At 45.3% G+C, this 22784-nt stretch overlaps 1 protein-coding gene across 1 annotated transcript; it reads right to left on the reverse strand.

The window, feature by feature from the left end:
- Nucleotides 1–2511: 2511 nt before the first annotated feature.
- Nucleotides 2512–4314, reverse strand: Kprp (keratinocyte proline rich protein). The gene has a single exon (XM_027953667.2). It carries the CDS (start codon nucleotides 4312–4314, stop codon nucleotides 2512–2514), a length of 1803 nt encoding a protein of 600 aa, XP_027809468.2.
- Nucleotides 4315–22784: the final 18470 nt, after the last annotated feature.

A 22784-nucleotide genomic window follows, 5' to 3' on the forward strand; every position in this document is an offset into this window, starting at 1 on the left:
ATGTCTGACCCCTTTAGAGGCCCTTCCTAACAGGTAAGTGATGAGTGTTTGTCAGTAAGTGCATAAGTGAGTGGATTTCACACAAGTGCCATTTTCTTTATATTGCACAGGGTTTTGCTAGGTGATCTCTAAGGTCTTCACCACCACCTCTGCAGGGTGAGATCCCCCGGGCGAGAGACAGGTATCCTCAGAGCTAGGCCCTGGGCCTGCGGGGAACTATTTTGGCTCTATAAGTGCTAACTTCTGGGGCGTGGCCTGCGAGGAAGGGGCACTGGATCAGCCCTTCCAGGACCCAGGCCCTGCCTCTTAGAGGCACCCTTTCACCCTCTACTGACTGCTGTGTCCTCAGGGAAGGGCCTGTCCTGCAGGATCTCATCTCCCAGGGCCATATGCATACAGCACTCCTCCCACCTGCCAGGAACAGGAAAGAGGCACCCTCTCTGTCTCTCCTGTCCCTCCAGCCCCGCCCCCAGCACACTGACGTGCCTCACGGAATTTCAGAGTAACTTGGAAATGCAAAGCCTGGCTCATACTCTTTTCTATAACCTCGGGGTGGGGGGGAAAGAGCAAATAATTTAGCTCTGAAAGAAGAGGCATGTGTCCCCAGAAAGCTTCCAGGGGCTTCCGTCTCTGTTGCCTCTGGTTCCCAAAATACAGCCCTAGGGCTGAGCAACCTGCCAAACTCGGGCCAAAGGCCTTCACTTCTAGCTTTGGCAGCAAGAGCCACCCTTCCCTGTTCCCCCATAACAACAGGAACAGAGATGTGGAACAGAGATAGAAAACCCACAAGGCAACTCATTGTTAGAAAAGCTAACAATGATATCTGCCCCAAGATAGGCACAGAAATTTGGGGATACTCAAATTTGGGTACAGTGAATCTAAGAAGAAAAGCAGTAAATTAAATTATTACCTTATAATCATTGATATGGCTGTTAGAAAATCCAAGAAAATCACAAAAATTGGCCAGGATGTGGGGAAATTAGGACTTGTGCACTGTTCCCAAGAGTGCAAAATGATGCAGCCACACTGGAAAACTGTATGGTGGTTCCTCAAAAATGTAAAAATCGATGGGCTGGGGATATAACTCAGTGGCAGATTGCTTGTCTCACATGCACAAGGCCACGGGTTCAATCCCCAGCACCACACAAAAAAAATTAAAAATAGATTTATCATATGATCCAGGAATTCTACTTCTGTATATCCACATACAAGAACTGAAAACTATAAACTCAAAGAGGTATTTTACATCCGCGTTTGTTGCAGCACTGTTAATTATAGCTTTAAAAGATGGAAGCAGTCCAAGTGTTTATCCATCCACCAATGAACAAATAAACAAAATGTGGAATATACCACACTGGAGTATTATACGCCCTTAAAAATATGACACACCCTATAATATAGAAGAATGCGGAGGACATTATGCTAAATGAAATAAGCCAGTCTAAAGGACAAAACACTAATGATTCCACTTAAATACGGTACCTAGAATAGACGAATTCATTAAGACAGAAAGTAGAATGGTGTTTGGTAGGCACAGAGGGAAGTGGGGAATGAAAAGTTGTTATTAAATTTAATGAGTACTAAGTTTTAGTTCTACAAGCTAAAAAGAGGTTTGTGGAAGAGCAGTGGTGGATGGGAGCACCAGGAGGGGACAGGATTTAATTCCACTGACCTGCACACCTAGAAATGGTGCAGATGATAAATGTTATGTCATATATATTTCATCGCAACTAAAAAATAGAAACTCGTGGCAGCAAACACGAAAGGAATGAAAAGCAGGCATTACTCGGGACGCAGGAGGAGAGTAGGTCAAGATCTTTATTGCTAGGTGGCCTCCTCTGTTGTCCATCAGGATAGAACATGGCTTAAGCTGCTGACCCACAAGTCCTTGTGAGCAGCTGCCTGCCCCAAGGGAGGCACAGAAATTCGGGGATATTCTGACTCCTCGGATGGGAGTTCACAATCTAGCTGAGCCTATGAAACAGACATACCTGACTAGGGAATAACAATTCAAGAGCTATTGCGAAGCAGTTGTCAAGTGGGTGGTGGGGCCAGTGCAGTGGGTCCTAGGAAATTAGCACAGGTTCCTATTGGTGGGAAGAGGCAAGAATCTCCAAGGCACAGGCACTGAAAGATGGGTAGGTTTTGGATGCTGGGTCATGGGGGAGAAATGATCCCAGCAGAGGGAGAGAGTGATCACAGGCTTGGAGGCATGGACACCTAGAGAATGTCCTAAGGAGCATCCACCACGTGCCCTGGTGGCCTGGCTGGTCTGGCTAGGGCTGAAGATGTGTAGGGACTGGGTCGACTTGCTGCTGGAGAGACGTCTAAGACTGAGGTGTGGAACCTGAGATCATAGGAAAAGGAGCAGGGATGTGGCCTTTGAAGCAGGGAGCCTTTAGGTGTCTTTGGAGAGATGCGAACAAGAACACGCTGGAAACTGTTGCTGGTGGAAGAGGGAGAGGAAGGGCAAGGTTTCCCAGGCAGGAGACAGCGGGCATCTCAGCCCCTTTAAAAATAGGCACCCTTTGCTCCTGAAAAAGGCCCACCTTTGACACCAGCAAAACCACTTCCCTGGTCTCCGCAGCCACCTGAGCCCTGTGGCTCTGGAAACACATCACCAGGTCCACAGCCAGCACCACTCTCTTGCCCCTGGTTGCAACTATATGGGCCGTAGCTGGGGCCTTCCATGTCTAAACGGCACGGATTGGACTCACAACAGCCTAGGTCTTGTGGGTACGGGATCGGATTTGGGCTGGAGCAGGGGCTGGGACATCGAATAGGCTCCCCACACGGCTCAGGGCTTGAGCAGGGTGCTGGAAGGGGAATTGGCTCACAGGGCTGTGGGCATGGGCGCGGCCCTGGATTCTCACACTGCACTGGGCGAGGCCTGGGAGCCGGGCGTGGAGCTGGACACGGAGCTGGACGTGGTTCTGGACTCAAGCAGGGTTCTGAAAATCGCCGTGCTGGGGGACATGGGCGAGGTTCTGGAATTATGCATGGTTCTGGGCGAGGCCGGGGACGTGGAGCAGGAAGTGGGCATCGTTGTTGCCTAGACGGCTCTGGATATCGGTCAATGCGCTGCGGCGGGCAGGACCTTGGGAATGGACGTGGCTCTACACGTGGCCTCAGATCTGGGCAGGAAGCACCCCCGGAGGGCTGTGGGGCACAGCTCTGAGAGCAGCCTCTGATGGGAGGGATCTGGACGGGACACCTCTGTGGTGGGACTTGCCTGGGGCAGCACGGGGAGGAGATCTCCACTCGGCACTTGGGCCCACATCTCTGCGAGCAGCTTGAAGGGCGGCCGCGGGGACAGTGGCTGTGGTAGATGGGTTCCGAGCGGCGGGGTGGGGTGCAGTAGTTGTAGGAACCTGAAGGGCATCGTGATGGCAGGCAGCTGCTGTAACGTCGTGGCGGGGAACAGCTGCGGTAGGAAGGCTGCAGCCGGCGCGGAGGGAGGCACTGGCCGGTGCTCTGCGACCGACGCTGCCCACTGAAGCTCCCATAGGAACCCTGGGTCTGGCATTGGGGAGCGCAGCTGCCGTAGGAACCCTGGGACTGTCGCTGGGGGGCGCAGCTGCTGTAGGAAGCCTGGCACTGTCGCTGGGGGGCGCAGCTGCTGTAGGAAGCCTGGCACTGTCGCTGGGGGGCGCAGCTGCCGTAGGAGGCCCGCGACTGGTACTGGGAGGCACAGCCGTTGTAGGAAGCCTGGGACTGACGCTGACGCTGGGAGGCGCAGTTGCCATAGGAACCTTGATACTGGCCCTGGGTGGAGAAACCTCCCTGAGCCTGGCCCACTGGTGTACATTCCACGTAGGTGTGCACAGGCTGGGGAGCTGGAGCCGGCACGTAGGTCTGGACTGGGTATTCCACATAGCGAGTTTCCGTGTAACAAACTGGAGCACATTGTACGTAGCAGGTCTGAGCAGGGCATGGGACTTCATATTGCACGTAGGAAACCTCAGGCTGGCATGGAGCCTGGCACTTCACCTGCGTGGTCTTGGACTGGCATGGATCCTGGCACTTCACTTGCGTGGTTTTAGATTTACTTGGAGCCTGGCTCTTTACCTGGGTGGTCTTAGACTGGCCTGAAGCTTGGCCCTTCACCTGGGTGGTCTTGCACTGGCATGGAGTCTGGGAAATTTGAACTGGGCATAGTGTAGGACACTCCAAAATTTGCATCTCATAAGGGGCTTGGACCAGCACCTCGCTATTGGCATATGGGCCGAAGGAGGGGCCGAAGGAGGCGGGGAAGGAGGAGCCCTTGACACAGCACTGGGGCAGGCAACACTGAATCTGCTGCTGGTCACACATGGTCGTAATGCAGGTGGGTGAGTGGGACCTAAGGGCAGAGAGAGAAACGTCAGGAGGGTGAGAATTGGAAGGAGAGACCAGGACCTAAGAAAACATACTCTTCCCTCTCCCTTCAACCTGCACCCAAGAATCCTTACTGACTTAGTTGGACCCAGAATTGGTCACTATTGATCATGAGACCTGCCCTGGGTATGCCTAAAGGCCTAATTGTAGATAGCCAGGGTTAGAGAGGTGCAGCATCTCCCCCGGGAGGATGGGTATACCAGTGTCCGACACCAGAGGGCGCGGATGACTGGCGGATTCTCCACACTTCCTAAAGGGCTGTGCTGGGAGCAGGTTTAGGAGGAAAGGAAATAAATCTTTTGCTCCCAGAGCTTCAATTTACTCACACGTGCATATCGGCAGCACACATGTATGTGCACACACTTTAAAATGAACTATGGAACATAGTCCCGTCTACACTCACATGAATGTCAAAGCATCCATTGGAGAGTAATGGCTCCAGTTACCCGTCAACTCAAACTCGGCATTGAATATTTATTTCTCTGTATTTGATCTTTTTAGATGAATTCAGTTAAATAGAGCCTTGTAAAAATATGCAAAATCATTCACATTCAAAACGCTCCAGCCTTGGAAGGGCCTGGGATCAACCTGGTGACTTGCCCAGACAGGTTGCTGCTGTTAATCACCCAGCATTGACAACCTGCTGGCTTCAGGAATGTTTTGTTTATTTTTCTTTCATTTTTTTTTCCTCCTCAGCCCCACTGATGAATTACTAAGACGGAGTAACTCAAGAAGTACAAGATTCTTAATCACAAGACGGTTGTTCAGTCCCATGTCAAGACCTACAGCCAGAGCCTTACAAGCATCACCCAAGGCACGCAGGCGTCCACTCCAATACCACACTTAGCTTGGGAGAAAACACGGGTGGCTGACACTTCTCTGTGGACAGGCACCCCACTGAGCACTACAGAAGAGGGGTGATTGGATAAAACCATCTCAGACCACAAAACACCTCTCAATAAACTCCCAGGATGCTGCAGAAGCTCCCAGTGAAGAACAAAGCCAGACATTTTCCATTTATAGAGACTACATACATCTCCCCTCGGCGAAGGTGATCCTCCCTCACCTGACTCTGTTCACGAGATACAAATAACTAATTTATTAATTAGTTGTTAGTTTTCCAGAAAGAGCAGGTACTGATGAGGAAAACAGTTACCTGAGGATGAAGCCAACATTATTAAAGACAAATACACTGGCTTCATAGCCCTGTCTCTTCTCATGAACTCTAAAAATATTCTTATGTCTCCTAAAATGCGCCAGGCTGCTCCTCGGGCCAATTTCCCCCTCTTCCTCTGCTCCCAGCTTCTCCTTCACTGTGCCTGACTCCTGTGAATGTGTCCACCCATTGAACACCCCCCCCCCCCAGCTCCTGCACTCACCCTCCTCAGCAGACACGCGATCATTCAGGCTAAGGCATCTGGGCAGAGGACCGTCTTTATATAAAGGGCCCTGGGTCTGGCTCAGGATGAGACAGCCTGTTGGCATCTTCCTGGCTCATGGCCCAGCTTGGCATTCCAGCCACTGGGGCCCTCCCCTGTATGCCTGTCCTCGCAGTCACCTAGAGTTGGGAGTGTCTTGCTTCAATGTCAAATCTTCCAGACTACGAAAGAGCAGATCGTTGTTTTCTTCCTCTCTCTTCACCCTATCAGTTTCTTCTCCATCCCTAAGAAGGGCTGGTAGGGGGCCTGATGAGGAGTGGCAAAGGACTAGATGGTGCTATCCCCTCCCTTCCTCCTTGCCTCAGATTCTCTCATGATGGAAGATTTCCTAAATTAAAGCAACCAAAATTACCTCAAGGCAAGAGACACTATGCAGAACAGAGAGGGCACAGGGTCAGAGCTGATTCTAAACCCAGGTTGGCTTACTTACAGCTGTGGGACCATTATTACTAAACCCAGTATTAATTTACTCCTTTGCAAAATGGGTATAATTAAATATCCCTTTCTGATTATCATAAAGATTAAGGCGATTATTATATCCAAACCCAGCCAAGAATGATTTTCAAAATAGCCAACATCCACTCAGAGTAAATGCATTTCATAAGCAGCAGACACAGCTGGATCAATGGGCAGCTGCGACAGCCCCGTCTTGAGTTGAGAAAACCGATGGCCACATAGCAGGTGATCAGCTAATGCTGCAGGGGGGTACTTGACGGCAGCAGGAGGCTGCTGGGGCTGTGAAGTAGTTCTTGAAGACAGCACAGTGCAGAACAGAAGTATTAAACTGGCATCCTGTGGGTCAGAAACGGGCAAGATGGATATCGTTCCATGCTTTTCCTGCATAAGATTACAATTAGTTATTTCATATTTATAAATAGAGAGATTTCACCTGGGATTCCAGACATCCAGATTTTCTTCTGAAATGAAAAGATCTGGCATAGGTCAACCTGCCTTCCACCCACCTGATTCCCAGCAGCCCTCCTTGGATAAGACACACACTTTTCTACAAAGCTCCCTCATCCTTTACTCTATCTACAACGCTTTTTAAAGTGTGGATTTCCTTGTTTTGATTTACTTGTGCTCTTAATTTTTTTTTTTTTTTTGCTGAAATTGGAAAAGAAAGTAAAAAAAAAAAAATCCTTCTGCATGGAACATTTCACTTGTTCTAATCACCCTCCAGCCTTTGTGTGCATTTAGATCCTGATCGAGCTCATGAGCAGAGATTTTAGATTTAGGCAGCTTTTGAGCCCTAGTACTTACTAATGAAAGCTACTCAGCTATCATGAGCCTCGGATCCCTTATCTATAAAATAGAAAAGAGATGGAGGGGGTGGAGTGGTGGATACTTAAATACGATTTAGCTCTGTGGGCTCCAGGGTCTTCATATGACGACAGAAGTGACGATACATTTTTCACCAGGTTCTCAGGAAGACACAATCAGATCATCAGTATGAAAGTGATTTGTAACCTACAGTGCACATGCCAATCATGTTGACGAAGTCTCTCCCAAGGGGATGTCCTCCCAGTTCAACGTGACTTCAGAGTCTTACCTTCAGGTCCCGTCACTCATTCCAAAGGAGTCCCCAGATAACATTGTAGACTTGAATAGGATTATAGACTTTCAGAATGTTACAGCAACAAGACCCCCAGAAATGACCTGGTTCTACCCTGCCCTTCTATATAAGAGGACTTTAAAACCCAGGAAGAAAACCCTAATTGGGGAGGTAAAGCTAATGGCTCTGTGTCTTCTCTTCTGTTCCATTGGTCATCTTGGCCGTCTTGGTGCCCATACCATGCTGTTTTGGTTACTATAGCTCCATAGTATAACTTAAATCTGGTATTGCGGTGCCTCCTGCTTTGCTTCTCTCTAAGATTTGCTTTGGCTATTCTGGGCTTCTTATTTTTTCAAATGAGTTTTATGACTGCTTTTTCTATTTTCATGAAGAATGTCATTGGAATTTTGATAGGGATTGCATTGAATCTGTATAGTGCTTTTGGTAGTATGGCCATCTTGAAAATATTAATTCTGCCTATCCAAGAACATGGGAGGTCTTTCCATCTTCTAAGATCTTCCTCAATTTCTTTCTTTAGTGTTTTGTGTTTTTTATTGTAGAGGTCTTTCCTTTTTTTCTCTCTCTCTCCCTCTCTCTCTCTCTTTTTAAATAACTTTTTTAGTTGTAGGTGGACACACAAGTCCTTTATTTTATTTTTATGTGGTGCTGAGGATCGAACCCAGTGCCTCACACGTTCTAAGCACTGCTCAACCACTGAGCCACAGCCCCAGTCCCCTCTTTTCTCTCTTTTATTAGATTGATTCCCAAGGTTGTTGGGGGTTTTTTTGTTTTGTTTTGTTTTGTTTTGGGGTTTTTTTGGTTGTTGTGTTTGCTTTTGTTTTTTCTTTGAGGCAAGGACTCTTTCCACTTCAAATTACTTCTCTGGCCACACATTTTGGTCAAGGAGTTCTGAACATGGATAGCATCCGGCTTTGGCATCCACTGAGAAGGTATTCTGGAAAGCAGTAAAAAAAGAAAACTGAGAACATAAACCAGCTGTTCCCACCAAAATGTGAATTCTTGAGTCCTAATAGCTTTGTGTCTCTCCCACGCATCTTTTGATGAAATGTGTAGTTTTTAAGGAGAAAATACCTTTGCATCTCTGTATCCTGACATAACGTGTCTGTTGGTGGATGATTGACAGATGATTGGAAAGCTGGGCATGAAGCTGGGCTTGGTGCACATATCTTAAATCACTGGAGGGTGAGTGGGTAGGCCACAGCAGCACGGCAACCCTCGGTGCTTCTTAAAAGAGAAGAGGCGGCGTGGGTAAGGGTGTAAAGGGCCTGAAAGGTAAGTCTTACAGACGAAAACAGGCCCCAGTGGTAGAGTCTTCAATGATATGATTTCAGAAATGAGTCATTAGACTAAAAGCAAAAATATTTAACTTCCAATCCTCTTCCTTCTCTGAGCTGTAATACTCTAGAGCCAAAATGTTCTCACTGGTTGAAGAACTAGAATGAGTACTGAGGTAGTTTAAAGGCCGAGATAAAGGTGGCATAGTCTTTATTCTTCAATAGTCTAGAATCCTACTTCCAAGTGCATTCCTTATCTGGCAGTGGCTTCACACTAAATTGTCCCTTTAGATTGCCCTGGGGTGGTCTTCTAGTCTCTGTGAGCCTACGTGTGTTTTTAGATTTGGGGGGTTTTGACTCAACCAACTCAAAGATAAGTCATTCTCTCCCCTTAGAAAGTTCCTCCTCCTGAGGGTCTGTTCTTGCACAGGGGCTATTTAGAATAGTGACCAAGTCACTCTCGGTCCTCCTTCCAGCTTAACCCAACATACAGTCCCCACATACTCTTCATTCTACTCCATATTTCTCTCAAATAGTCTTCCTAATGTCCATACCCACTGCCCCTGCTGGACCTCGGTATTTATGCACCTACGTGGTACAACAAATCCACTGTTTTCTCTGCTTTTAGTCTTTCTTCCATTTAACTTCCAAGTAGCCACTAGAATGATCATCCTTAAAAAAAATTCCCTTTGCTTCTCGTGGTCTCCTGGGGCGATGGTCAAACTCCTTAGCAAAGTTTACAAATCCCTGTATAAACCGGCTTCCTTCTGGCCTTACAGGTTCATGGCCCGCTCATTGTCACTGCCTCCCCACTTACCTACCACCCCCCATAACATCAAATGAAGCCAGGCGAAGTGGTTTCCATCCCCCACACATGCCTCAGTACCCCTGGACAGCAAACCTGTCTTCCCTTCCTGGGACGGCCTCTCAGCTCTTCTCCACTTAGGAATTATTATTACTCATCCTCTGAGACAGTCCCAAGTCACATCCTTGGTCGTGTCCCCGCTCCCAAGGCCATGATTCACTCTCTGCTCTGGCAGCACTTTAGACACACCTGTTTGGGGTTGTCACGTGCTCTGATTATTTACATTCCCAGGTTCCACACTAACTGGGAGCTCTTCAAGGAAAACAAGTCGTGTTGTAGAAAACTTTATGAAACAGACACTGGGCAAGTGCATAGGCTTTACTTTACCTTCTGATTCATTTATTTAACTCTAATTTATACAGATAGGCACACATCCACACATAGACACCGATGCCTAGCTAGGTCTTATGTTGCAGTTTATAACATTGAGTTTTACATTATACATTAAAATATAATCAATAGATACATGGTAACATATTAAAGCCATATTCAAATCCACAACAGAATTAAAGAGAAAAGGTGAGATAGATACATAAGCAGAGACTATCTCCAGAGAGAGAGAGCATTAATTTTAGAGAATGGTCCAGAGGCTCTTTAGATTGAAGGGGCTGTTTAGAAATAGCAGCGTAGGTTGAAATACACATAGCTAGAAATATGACATAAATCTGAGAACATTTGATTCACAAAATTCTACAGTTATCAAATTATAAAAATAGAGATAGATAGCAAAAGGTAGAGGTGGAGTTATAGATTTTCTAAAACACATGGAAGCATAAGTGGTGCAAATTGGGAATGGGACGGAAGTGAAAGAGGCCTAGCGGTACAGGGGAGGACCTGCGGACGCCTTGATGCTGAGAGAAGGGAAGCCACTTGAAAAGCACTCGGGCTTCTAGGGACAATAGAGTGAGAATTTGCTACATCACGAGCCAACCTGGCACAGGTTGACTGAGTTGTTTTTTTTTTTTTTTTAACAGAATCCCTTAATCCATCTTTTCAGACAATGTGATATCCTACTTGAATTTTACTTTATGGAATTTCAAAAATTATAAAGCTTATGATTTAAAGTCTTTCTTGGTAAAATAGGCAAATAGAACTGAAAGATCACACACTATTTTTATAATTGCTTAACTTTATTTTATTTTTTCCCTTTTTGTTACCAGGGATTGAACCCAGGGGTGCTTAACCACTGAGCCACATTCCCATTTTTGTTGTTGTTGTTATTGTTATTTTTAATTTTTATTTCATTTTATTTTTAAAATTCTGATACAGGGTCTATCAAAGTTGCTTAGCACCTCGCTAAGTTGCTGGGGCTGGCTTTGAACTTTCGATCCTCCCTGCTTTTCAGGTTCTTCCATTCCTTTAGCATGAAGGCATGTCCTCTCCTGAGCCTCTGTGGCTCCCTCACCTCAGGGGGTCCATTCCCTGCTGAGCTGCTGGGATCATAGGTGTGTGCCACCCCGCCTGGCTGTTAGCTGTCTTAATCTTTAAAATAGCCCTGTGTGGTGCATTTCCTTATCATTATGCTATCACTGAGAGAACAGAGATTCACAAAGAAAGTGACTTGTGGTACGTTATTAGCTTGGAAATGGCAGATTCAGGATTCAGTGCCAAGTTATCTACCAAAAGAGGCCTGTGGGAGTATACAGACCGTGAGAGGAAGTCTGCCTTGAATTAGGGAAACACAGAGATGCTCGATGTTTATTGTAGACCCTTTTCCAAGAGTTATGACCCTTTGAGGCTATAACTTGTCAAACCTTAAAAGAATTTTGTGAGGTCTTGATTACGAGACTAGGACATAAATACCTGCCCTCTGCTGCAAAGATGAGTGATTCCAACAGATTCAAGAAGACCCTTCTCCCTTTGTATCATTTCATAAGGTTTCATTTTATGCTCCCTCTCATCACTATAATAGCCAAAGGTGGTAGGGCTCATCCCGGAAATGGAGGTGAGACTTGTCATCTAGGGTGTCTTTCAGGCTTGCCATACAAATTGTGAGCTCTACTTTTGAGCATTGAAGAAATCACTAATCACTAAGATACCACTGAGTTTTTCCTCCCTAAGCCCAGCTTGAATAGTCAGAGGCAAACCTAAACCACATGGTACCTATGTGTCAACTACACTAAAGGAAAAGGTTAAAAAAAAAAAAAGTACAATTATATTAGGTTTTCACCATAATACTAAATAGCTGAACAAACAAACACACCCAAGGTTTGGTGTTCAGGGGATCAAAGAAAAGTGAATATTAAACAGAAGAACCCCCCACTTCTGTTTGCAGCTATCACTAGCAGAGGCATGGAAAGTTTAAACAGAAAGCACAGAAATCAATGGTAGAGAAGGTCAAATGGTTATGCAGGGAGACATGGAGAGGGATAGAGAGAGAAGCTGGTGCTGGAAACTCACAAAGTGCCCATTTTAACTCTTTTCCACACTTTGAAATTTGATACCATTGCTTCAGTTCAGTGGAAACTTAGGTATATTTTATTGGCAGAATGAACACTCACCTAGGCGAGTTGTGACTCTACTTACACGGAGAATTGCGGCTTTTGACAGGCTTACTATTTCACAACAGTCATTTCACTGAACCCCTAACATTCTAGGCCTAATGCAGAGCTAAATCAACTATTTTTTAAACCAGAGTAAATTCTCAGATAATCATCACAGTTGGTGAATCGTGCTTAATCAGATCCTCAAATAAAACAGAAATTAATGTTACAAGTTCATCATTGAGCTTTCAATATCCAATGATTTAGAAAGCAGCCAAGGAAGCTCTCTAGCAAAGGTAGAGCAAATACCCACCCGTCTTCCTGGGAAACCTTTGACTACGTTCAACTCGCATCAAAATCGCCCCTAGGCCGGGTGCAGTGGCCCATGCCCATAACCCCAGCAGCTTGGGAGGCTGAGACGAGGATCACAAGTTCACAGTCAGCCTCAGCAACAGTGAGGGGCTAAGCAACTCAGTGAGACCTGACTCTACATACAATACAAAATAGGGCTGGGAATGTGGCTTAGGGGTTGAGTGCCCTGAGTTCAATCCCTGGTATCAAAAAAAAAAAAAAAAAATTCAGGCCCAGGGACCAACAAAAATAATAGATTGATAGGATGCTAAGAAAGACTTCAGGATGCCTACACTGGTTAGAAAGAAAATAGAATATCAATTATTAAATCAAAATTTGAATATATAGATGAACTTTTTATGTTCAAATTATTTGTTATGGGTTTCAGAAATATACTGCCTTCCAATTTAAGACTTCACACACCACACACACACACACACACACACACACGTATATAACATATAAGTATATGTATATATAAATAAATCTTGGGGTTAATTTATTACTGTAAAATCTATATATTCATTAGAAATCTGTTTTATTACTATAAAGGCATTAGAAGTTGTGTCATAGCCAACAAAATCACTTACATTACCTGAGCCTCAGGTGGATTATATAAATCCCCATACTAATTTATGATAATAATATGAGATTTAAATTAGAGAGGCAGAGATAAAATTAGGAAGAGAGAACTATAGATTGAGTCAAAACAATGAATGAAATAAATAGAAAGCTGTGAAGTAGTGTGAGTATTAGATATGAATAAAAATGAGAAGAGAAATATGTGCAGTAAGATTATATAAATTGTTTATAAGAAAAATTTCAGGGGAAATTAAGATTAAAAATATACGGGGCTGAGGCTGGGGCTCAGTGGCAAAGCACTTGCCTGGCGTGTGTTAGTCACTGGGTTCGATCCTCAGCACCCCATAAAAATTAAAAATAAAGGCATTCTGTCCATCTACAACTACAAAAAATATTTAAAATATACATGATTCCTCACACCATACACAGAATTTAATTTAATTAGGTTATACACCTAGATGCAAATGCTAAAATTGTAAAATTCTTAGAAGAAACATAGGAGTTGGTCTCCATGACCTTGGGTTAGGCATTGTTTTCTTAGAAATAGCACCAAAAGTAGAATAGAAAAAGTGGACTTATAAAAATTGAAAAATTTTATGCTATAAGTTATATCATTAAAATGAAAAAATTATCCACAGAACAAAAGAAAATACCTACAAAGGACTCTTACAACTCAATAATAAAAAGAGATGATGCAATTTTAAAATGGGCAATGGCTGAATAAACAAGTCTTCAAAGAAGACATATGCACGACCAAGAGGCACAAGAAAAGAGGTTCAACATAACGAATTGTTAAAGAAATGCAAATTAAGGCCATAATGACATACCATTTCACATTCACTAAAATTACTATAATAAAAAAGATAATTACAAGTGTTGCAGAGGATATTGAAAAATTGAGCACCTCAATATATTGCTGGTGAAAATATACATACTACAGTCACTGTGGAAAAGAGTTTGGCAGTTTTCTCAAAAAGCTAAATATAGTTACTACATGTTTCATGGATCCCAGTCATAGTAAAATGAAAATTCCACCCATGCAAAATGAAACATACATCCAATCACAACTCATAAATGAATATTTCATAGCGGCATTATTCCCAACTGGTGAATGGACAAACATAATGTGGTATGCCCATAAAATGGAATATTAATTGGCCATAAAAATGATTGAGAATCTGATCCATGGCTACAACATGGTTGAACCCTGACTCTTTCACTTTCACTTACGCTGAGAGAAAGAAGCCAGTCATGGCAGACCACGTACTGTATAATTTGATTTATATGAAATGTCCATAATAGGCAAATGCATAGAGACAGAAAGTAGGACTTGAGAGAATGTGACTGCTAATGGCCACGGTATTTCAGAATGAGGTGATGAAAATATTCCAAAATCAGATTGCAGTGATAATCACACAGCTCTGTGAAGATACTAAAAACACTGAATTTTAGACTAACTGGAAGAACTATATGGAATATGAATTGTATCTCAATAAGGGTTATATATCTATATATTTGTGTATAAATGCATAAGTGTATGTTGCATGTATACAGATGGATACAAATGCATAGACGTGTAGCTATATAGATGATATACACACATTTATATCCATGAATCCTAGTGAAACCAAAATCACATTCATGAAACATAGTATCACAAACTTCTTGAGATCCAGTCTCTGAGCCACACCTGACACCCTCTGCAATATCCCTAGGGATCAGCCTCTGTTTAAACCTCAGCCAGGGAACTTCCCCAAGCATCTTGGGCATGCAAACGATCCAGACTACACAGTTCACCTGGAAGCCAAACTAAAACCCAAGGAAGCAGTTATTCCTCTTGATGATAACAATTTGTTGGAGGGTGGGGGGTGGTACCTGGGATTAAACTCAGGGGCACTCAACTAGTGAGCCACAAATGCTGAGCCACATCTCCAGCCTTTTTCTTTTTCTTTCTTTCTTTTTCTTTTTTCTTTTTTATTTTATTTTATTTTATTTTATTTTATTTTATTTTATTGGTATTTTATTTAGAGACAGGATCTCAGTTGCTTAGTGTCTTGCTGTTGCTGAGGCTGGCTTTGAACTCACAATACTCCTGCCTCAGCCTCCCAAGCCACTGGGATAAGAAGCATGGCTATCCCACTGGGTATGACCCTTCTTTTATTTCTTCCCTGCTGATAGTCATTGTCTCATATAAAGGACAGGACATTAGTGCATCAAGTGGAGCTTCTTCAATTCAGTTCACTTAACACGTATTTACAGACCACCTATCAGGTTCCTAGAATAGGTTAGGGACAGTCATCATCCATTCTCAGTCCACAAACACTCCCTGAGCACCAATTCACAGTCTCTGCCCTCAGGGATCTTATAAGCTAATGAGGAAGACTAGAAGATAAACAAACAATGGTGGCCAGGTAATAAGATCTTTGGGAGATCCAAGTGCAGAGTAGAAGCCCTGGAGGAAGAAGCGTCAGGAGTCACAGCCTTCCAAAGACTTTACCTTCTACTCAGGAGGAAAAGCTACACATTACACCAGGGAGAGAATGGAACCAGGAGCCCCTCAACATGAGGCTGGGGGGCCCGTGACACATGAGGCTGGTACCTGGGATAGAGTTTCAAGATTTTGCAAATAAAAATACAAGATACCCAGATGAATGTGAATTTTACAAAGACTGCGAATATTCTCAGTGCATGTATGTCCCACAGTGTTAAAACAGTTAAAAAAGATATTTCAGACTAGTACAGATGGGCAGGACGATAGTGATCGTGGTAATGGCGCTGACTCATTCATCCCTGCATGCCTTTACTCATCCAGAAAATATTCATTCATCAAGTAGTCACCACGTAAAAAGCGTCGTGCTGCGCCCCACAGATGCAGAGGTAGTACACAAAAACAAACAAACACAGCGCAAGCCTTCTGCTGAGCGGGCAAATATTAATGGAAAGGCCCCACAGAGAGCCAGCAGTGCCCTCATTAGTGTTTAACAGGGAGATCCAGAGGGCAGTGGAGAGCTCTAGGGCTGGGGCACAGGGTGGGGACAAGCCATGAGACCAGAAGGAGCTTTTCTGGGTGATCAAATATGGGACTGAGTTTAAAGGCTCAGCAGAAGAGCAAAGAGCAAGCTAGAACAGGGGACACCGTCTGCCAAGGGACAGCAGGGGGGACTTTGAGAGACGGCAGCACGTTCATGCAGCAGCAGGCAGTGGCAGAGAGCTGGAGGAGGGAGCCAGGGCGGGCGTGGCTATAAGAAGTCAGATCTGTATCCTCCGGGGGCTGGCGGTCACTTTAGGTAGAGGCATGATGTGCTCCAACTCTGGGTGCCCTGGGAGGGACGCTAGAGCAGAATCCGGGAGACAGGGGTGGAAACTGGGTCATAGCCCAGGAGGAAGGTCATGGTGACAGGCACTGTCCAACACAACTGACCCTATCTGATTTGACCTCAAGAACAAATAATAATGATGAAATACAACAATGAAAATAAAATTAAAAAGAGCCAGTTGCAGGATGGAGCCCACACAGGACAGGGCGGAGCATGAGAGAGGAACGAAACCAAGGCTCTCACCCTACAAACCTTAAAGCCCTGCCCATCTCCAACCTCTCACTCATGTCAGCCGATACATGCCCTGTGCAGGGAGCAAAATTAAAAAGAAGAAGTAAAAGCCACAGTTAGGGGGCTGAGCACCCCAGGGCATAGTCTTCCAGGTCAGACATTTGTGCCAATGCTAAGCCTGTCCTTCCATCAACTGTGTGGCAGCACAAGTCACTTGCCCCCTCTGAGCCTTGGTTAGTTCCGTCATGTATAAAAAGGCAAATAATACCTGCTTCCTAGGTTGCTATTAAGGTTAATAAAAGGTATGTGAAGGGTCAAGTCATGAATAGGCCCTCAATAAAGGTAATTATTTTATTAGCATCATTATATTATCATCACTGTTACTTAAAATTATAGCTATTGTTATTACATTATGATTCAGCTAATGGAAAAATAATAATTTCCGTAAGAGTTTGCAATGAGCCGAAATTATTTGGAAATCAAAGAATGTGCTCATGTGACATTGGGTGTTATTGAAAGAGTCGCAGATTAGGGCATCACCCAAAGGTCCCCGGTCTCAATGGTGCTCCCCAGGTAACCTCTCTGAATCTTCAGTTCCTCATCTCTCCTTTCTGTTGGTTCTATTTGTTGCTTACTTTCCAAAGAATGTTATAAAAATAATACGTATGATAAATATTACAACCTTGATATAAAAAGTTGATATAAATCACTCTGAGCAAGGGGGTTGCACCCCTATGCTTGTGGGGCAGTTTTAGTCCCCAAACCTGGGACTGATTAAATGACGAGATCACTGACCTGCTCTGAGCCTGCGTCCTGGGAGTGGCCTGGACAAAGTGACGTACTCCCTAGAACGTGTGGAACTTGAACGGGGCCACACTGCCTGGAGGAGCACGGATCAGCCCTGGGGTGCAGGAGAGGCGGGTTGTGTGGGGTGTGTGTGTGGACGGGTGGTCAAGAGCAAGAAGCAAGAGGCACTGAAAGAAGAAACTTCATTATTTCCCAAAGTGTAATTTAGCGTCTGAAGTTGCCGTAGAGGGGATTTTCAGGGGCAGAGGTCCAGGGGAAAAGGAATTTGTTTGGAATATAGGAATGAGCCCTCTGAAAAAGTCCGTTTTAGCATCTCAAACTCCAAGACTGGAGAAGGAATGGGAGGGGAGGGAAAGTTGAGAGGAAGGTGGTCAGTGTTTACCTGGGGCCTCCCACAATTGCTCCTCTGCAGAAAGGGCTCAGGTCAGCAGCAGCCCCCAGAGCCACGGCAGTCTCCAGAACCCTCGTAAAGCTGACACTCACAACACAGGGGCTCTGGTGACCCCAGAACTGGGGGAGAAGGTGGTTCTGTGGTGCCCCAGGTAGAAGCCACAAACCTCAGGGTCATAGCAGCCCCAGCAGCCCGGAGCCTCGGCCACGCAGGGAGCAATTACATGGGCACATGGAGCTGGGCACTGCGGAGGGGACTTCAGAGGGCAGTTGAGGGGACATTTAGGAGTGTGCAGCCGGACAGGAGTGTGATGTCTTTTCAGCACTTGTAAAGGGGCTGGCACTGCTAGTGGTGCTGTTGGCACCCGACTTGGCTCCATATAAGCCTAAATAAGCCTTCTTGTCCCCATAGGAAACAAGTCGATCATTCATTTTTCATCCCTAATTTCAGTGATGTCTGGTGACGGAGTGCATTGGAAGGCAGAGCCCTGAGAACTAAAGCTTCTACAGGCCGCAGCTTCCCTCACGTCCCGCCCCCAGCCCAATAACCTCTTGCTTTTTCTCTGACTTCTTCTGCCAGTTTTTCCACACAGCTCTAGTCCCCTGGAGCAGTTTTGATGTTTTGTTTTGTATTTTACAAAGCATTCACCTGACTCAGTGCAGGAGCAAGAGCCACCACTGACCTGCGATAGGGCTGGGGACTGAAGGCCCAGTGCTGCAGCTTTTCACCCTGAGCCCGCGTCTTTCCTGGAGCGAGGCGCAGCCTGTGTGTGCAGAACAGTCACTTTCACATCCTTGGAGCAGGCTGACTCTTACAACCCTGGGGCTCCAAGATTTCCCTGGGCAGAGGCCAAGGGGAACCCCAGAAGCCAGAGATTGCCCAGATATCTGCTCCCCGGGCCTCCTGTGGCCAGCCATTCCACTCGAGGGCCTTCACTCATTCATTAATTCAATAAATATGCATTGTCTGGTTTGGTCCCATGTTTTGCAAGACGCTTTTGTCATGAAGATGAGCCGAGTTGCCTTGAGGACATATGTGTAAACAATGCACAGTAAAAATTCTGCTGTGTGCAATAAGAAGGCACCATGACGCAAGTGTGCGCTCCTAGCGAGTGTGCACATCAGGACAATGTCATGCCTGTGTGCGTGCTTTTCTGCTTCTCCAGATGGAGGACCTGTGAGGGCAGAATTCATTCATCTCCGTATGCTGGGAATACCATCAACAGAACGGGTAGCCTTGGAAAAGGAATGAATTAATTGACCGACTAAATAAAGGAATGAACAACTGGGTGCTTTTTAGACCCATGGGAAGAGGCGTGGAACACCATCCTGTGGGCTCCAGAAGCTCCTACAGCTAGGTCCAATGGGACGCGACCCAGGGATGTCATTATCTATCAATGTCCCCACAATATGAGATGAACCAAGAGCACAAGCAAGGACAGCCTAGGAATTGTAGCACAATGTTGGAGCCGGTGCTCTGAGGGGCAGTGGGAGCTGGGGAGGGCAGGAGACAGTGCCAAAGGTGATCTGGTCATGACAGAGTCTGCTGGGCTTTGCTTTAAGGCAGGGTTTAAGTGTAGAGAATGGTCAGATAAGTGAAAATCCATATTGTCTCATTGGTAAATTTGAAATTGGAGGCAAAGAAGGCTTAATTAAGCAGACAGTTAATTAGTTTCTATCTCTACTAAGTACTCAGGATATAAGAGCAATCCATTTCTGAAGAATTTAGGCTGGTGGGGAAGACGGAGGGGTACACATGTGCTTTCTCTACCGAGAAGCTCTGGGTGCTTCTGGACCATGGAGGACACATGACTCAAGACAAGGGAGAACATAGGGACCTAACTCACACTAGGAACAAGGGGGAGACCATTGTGGACGTCAGGATCAAAGACAACCGGGATTCCAGGCTTTATATGTGGATAGAGATGAAAAGAGGGGACAGGCCCTGCATAAAAGGGTCAGCATTAGTCTAGGAGAAGAAAAAGATCAGGACAAAGAAAAGTTGAGTTATTATTCAGAGGAAGAGAAGATTCTTGAAGATGATCACCTTTGTCAAAGGTTCCAATGAGCCCACTGCACTTGACTATTTTGACAATGATTGTGACCTCAGAGAGGCTGATTCCAGAGGAGAATGAAGAGCAGAAGCCATTATTTAATTTCTTTATTAATGAATGGGCTTAATGAGGAGGTAAATAATCCAGGGGTAGATTGCAACTTTACATGGGATTAAAAGGACAAACAAAATAAAGACACTGTTTCTTTAGAGTTAAAAAAAATTTCATGGAATATAAAGCAGTATCCAATGAAGTACCCCCAAAAATGTGGAATTTATTGCAAGAATTTCAAATATTTCAAATGAAGTGAATAACGAGGGTTGGGTTAGTTAAAGAGGTTTGCTCACAGAATCAAGGTCACTGTTGGGAGTGGCCATGATCACGGTGATGATGCTCTTGTTAATGATGATGATAATCTGAATAGGGTGGTGATGTCAAAAGAACTGTACCCCGTGGAATAAATGTATTTCTTCGGGCTTTGAATTACAGTGATGGAAAACTTACACACACACACACACACGCACACACACACACACAGTACTTGGTGTTTATCCTGGTTCCTGGCACAGAGCTCCAAAATTCTTAGATTTCCTTAGTCGTGGGCATATCTTTTGTTATCCAGAGCAAATCCCTTTAGACCTTACCAGAGTTTATGGTCATGAGGTGCCTTAGGATGCAGCTCTAGAGAGCTTCAAGATTGGGGCTGGCCAACGTGATCAGAAGTATGGGAACTGCAAGGTCAGGGATTTAATCAATGAGACCCACGTAAGTAAACCTCAGTAAACTCCCCAAAAGCACAGGGTTCACTCAGCTTCTGGGTTGAACGCGGTCAATCACTGGGAGAGTGGATTGATACAGGATGGCTTAGGAGCTCGGCACCCCTGCCCCCCCCCCCCCCCCCCCGCATACAGGCCCTAATGTGCCTGCTGTGGTGTGGGTAAATGTCCCTCATAGGCTTGGTCCCCAGTCTGAGGGTCTGTTGGAGGTGGGGAACCTTTAGAAGATGGGTCCTAGTGGGGGGACGTTAGGGCACTGGAAGCATGGCCTTGGAGGGAATATTGGGGCCCTGGCCTTTCCTTTTTTCTCTTTCTTTTACTTTTGGCCATAAGATGAGGATTGCTGCTATGTGCTCCTACCATGATGGGCTGCCTTGCTGCAGACCCAAGTTCAATGGGCCAACCAAACATGGACTGAAAGCTTCAAAACGGTGAGCCCAAATCAACCTTTTCTCCTTATACGTTGATTATCTTGGGGATTTTTGTCACAGTGATTGAAAGCTGACTAACACAGCGTCTCTCCTGAGTGGTGTCCTTTATAATAAACCTATAAATAAGTAAAAACACTTTCCTGAGTTCTGCGAGCCATTCTCGTGAATTGTTGAACTAAGGAGGGTTTCATGCTAACTCCTGAACTTGTAGTCATCCAGGCAGATGTACGGGTAGCCTGGGAACCCCTTTTGCAGCCAGCAGCTAAAATGAGAGACTCTTGAAGAACTGAGCCCTTAATCATGGGATTTAGTCTTTCTCTGGGAGTTGGTGTCAGAATGGTATTGAATTGTGGGACCCTCAGTGAGTGCTAGAGAATCGCAGAACTGGAGTAGAAAATCAACATGTCTGTGGTGTCAGAATGTACTTCTCAGCTGTCCAAAATCATTCATTCACATTTATTCCTGGGTTAAATTTAATCTTCATAATAGCCTGACGTAGGCAACTATACTTAAATAACCCCTCAGCCCCCACTAAAAGTAGTATATTCGAGTGCAGAGAAGCTAATAACTTACTTCAAGTTCACGTAACCAGAGTTTTATTGACGTAAGATATACTCTAATTCATGTGAATCAACAATGAAAAACCATTTCAGTGATGTAATAAAAGGTTCATTCCCTGTGTAAATGGAATAATCATTATTTTGTAGAGCAGAATTTTTAGACAATGGCCTGAGTGTCATTTGGGTTAGTAAAGGTGTAGTCGCTTCTTGGCCAAAGCAACCCACAGAAAGAGGTCCACACAGAGGCTCTGAACTGGGCCCCACGGTGCTCACCTGCAGTCCCAGAGGCTTGACATGCTGAGGCAGGAGGATAGCAAGTTTGAGGCCAGCCTCAGCAACACAACTTATCCAGACACTGTCTCAAAATACAAACAAACAGATAAAGATGTAGGGTGTAGCTAGGTGGTGGAGTGTCCCTGGGTTAAATTCACAATACCACAAAAAATAAAGCCCTGAGCCCAGGCAGACCTGAGAGGCCCTGTACAGGCACAGCCAGAGTCACAGCTCTGGTCTCCATCATTTGATATTATTTTGTATCTCCTTTGTGATGCCAATAGAATTATTTGCTTCTGGAAATAATCTGGGGTTATTTTTCTCTTTTTGAAATTCTCGCGCTGCATCGCCCCATATGGGAGAAGAGCCCTTTCACCACGAGTCAAAGAAGTGTTTGCTGCGAATTGCAGTCTGCTGTCCTGTGCCCCTCCCATCCGAGATTCCCGGGGCGTCTTGATGACAGGCTGGTCACACACAAGACGTGTCTCTGGAGACTGTCCCTTTAGCTATCCTCATGGCTATGTCCAGTGGGTTCCTAAATCTCTCAGAAAGAACCAACAGCACAGCAGAGGTGGGGGCCGAGTGGTGACCAGGAGGGAGTCCAGGGCTTCCCCCAGACTTTCCTGAGACGTGGTGGATTAGAAGGACACGGAGCCCTGAAGCCTGCACCCTGGGAGCACCAATGCGTCACAGGCAAAGAACCCCCAGACCTTCTGATCCTTGAGCCGTGAGAGATATAAAGCCTGGGACCAATGGGTTCAAACGGATGCTTGGAAAGATTATGGGCTGCAGTGTCGAGACAGACTGGGGTAGTGTAAGGCCACAGCCAGGAGACTCTTCTTTAGTGTCTGGTGGTTTATGTGAGGGGTGGGTTATAAGAGACAAAAGAGTTCAGAATGTGTCTGGTTTCTGGACTAGACAGATAATAATGGCATTATTCACTAAGCTGTAAGTGAACGCAGGGAAGGCTTATTGAATGGATACCAGGAGTTGAGTTTCAT

Source organism: Marmota flaviventris, chromosome 10 (genome assembly GCF_047511675.1).
Source record: "Marmota flaviventris isolate mMarFla1 chromosome 10, mMarFla1.hap1, whole genome shotgun sequence".
Lineage (NCBI taxonomy): Eukaryota > Metazoa > Chordata > Mammalia > Rodentia > Sciuridae > Marmota > Marmota flaviventris.

Excerpts from the sequence above, each read along its gene's own strand:
- Kprp (XM_027953667.2), bottom strand. The coding sequence starts at position 4,314 with ATGTGTGACCAGCAGCAGATTCAGTGTTGCCTGCCCCAGTGCTGTGTC.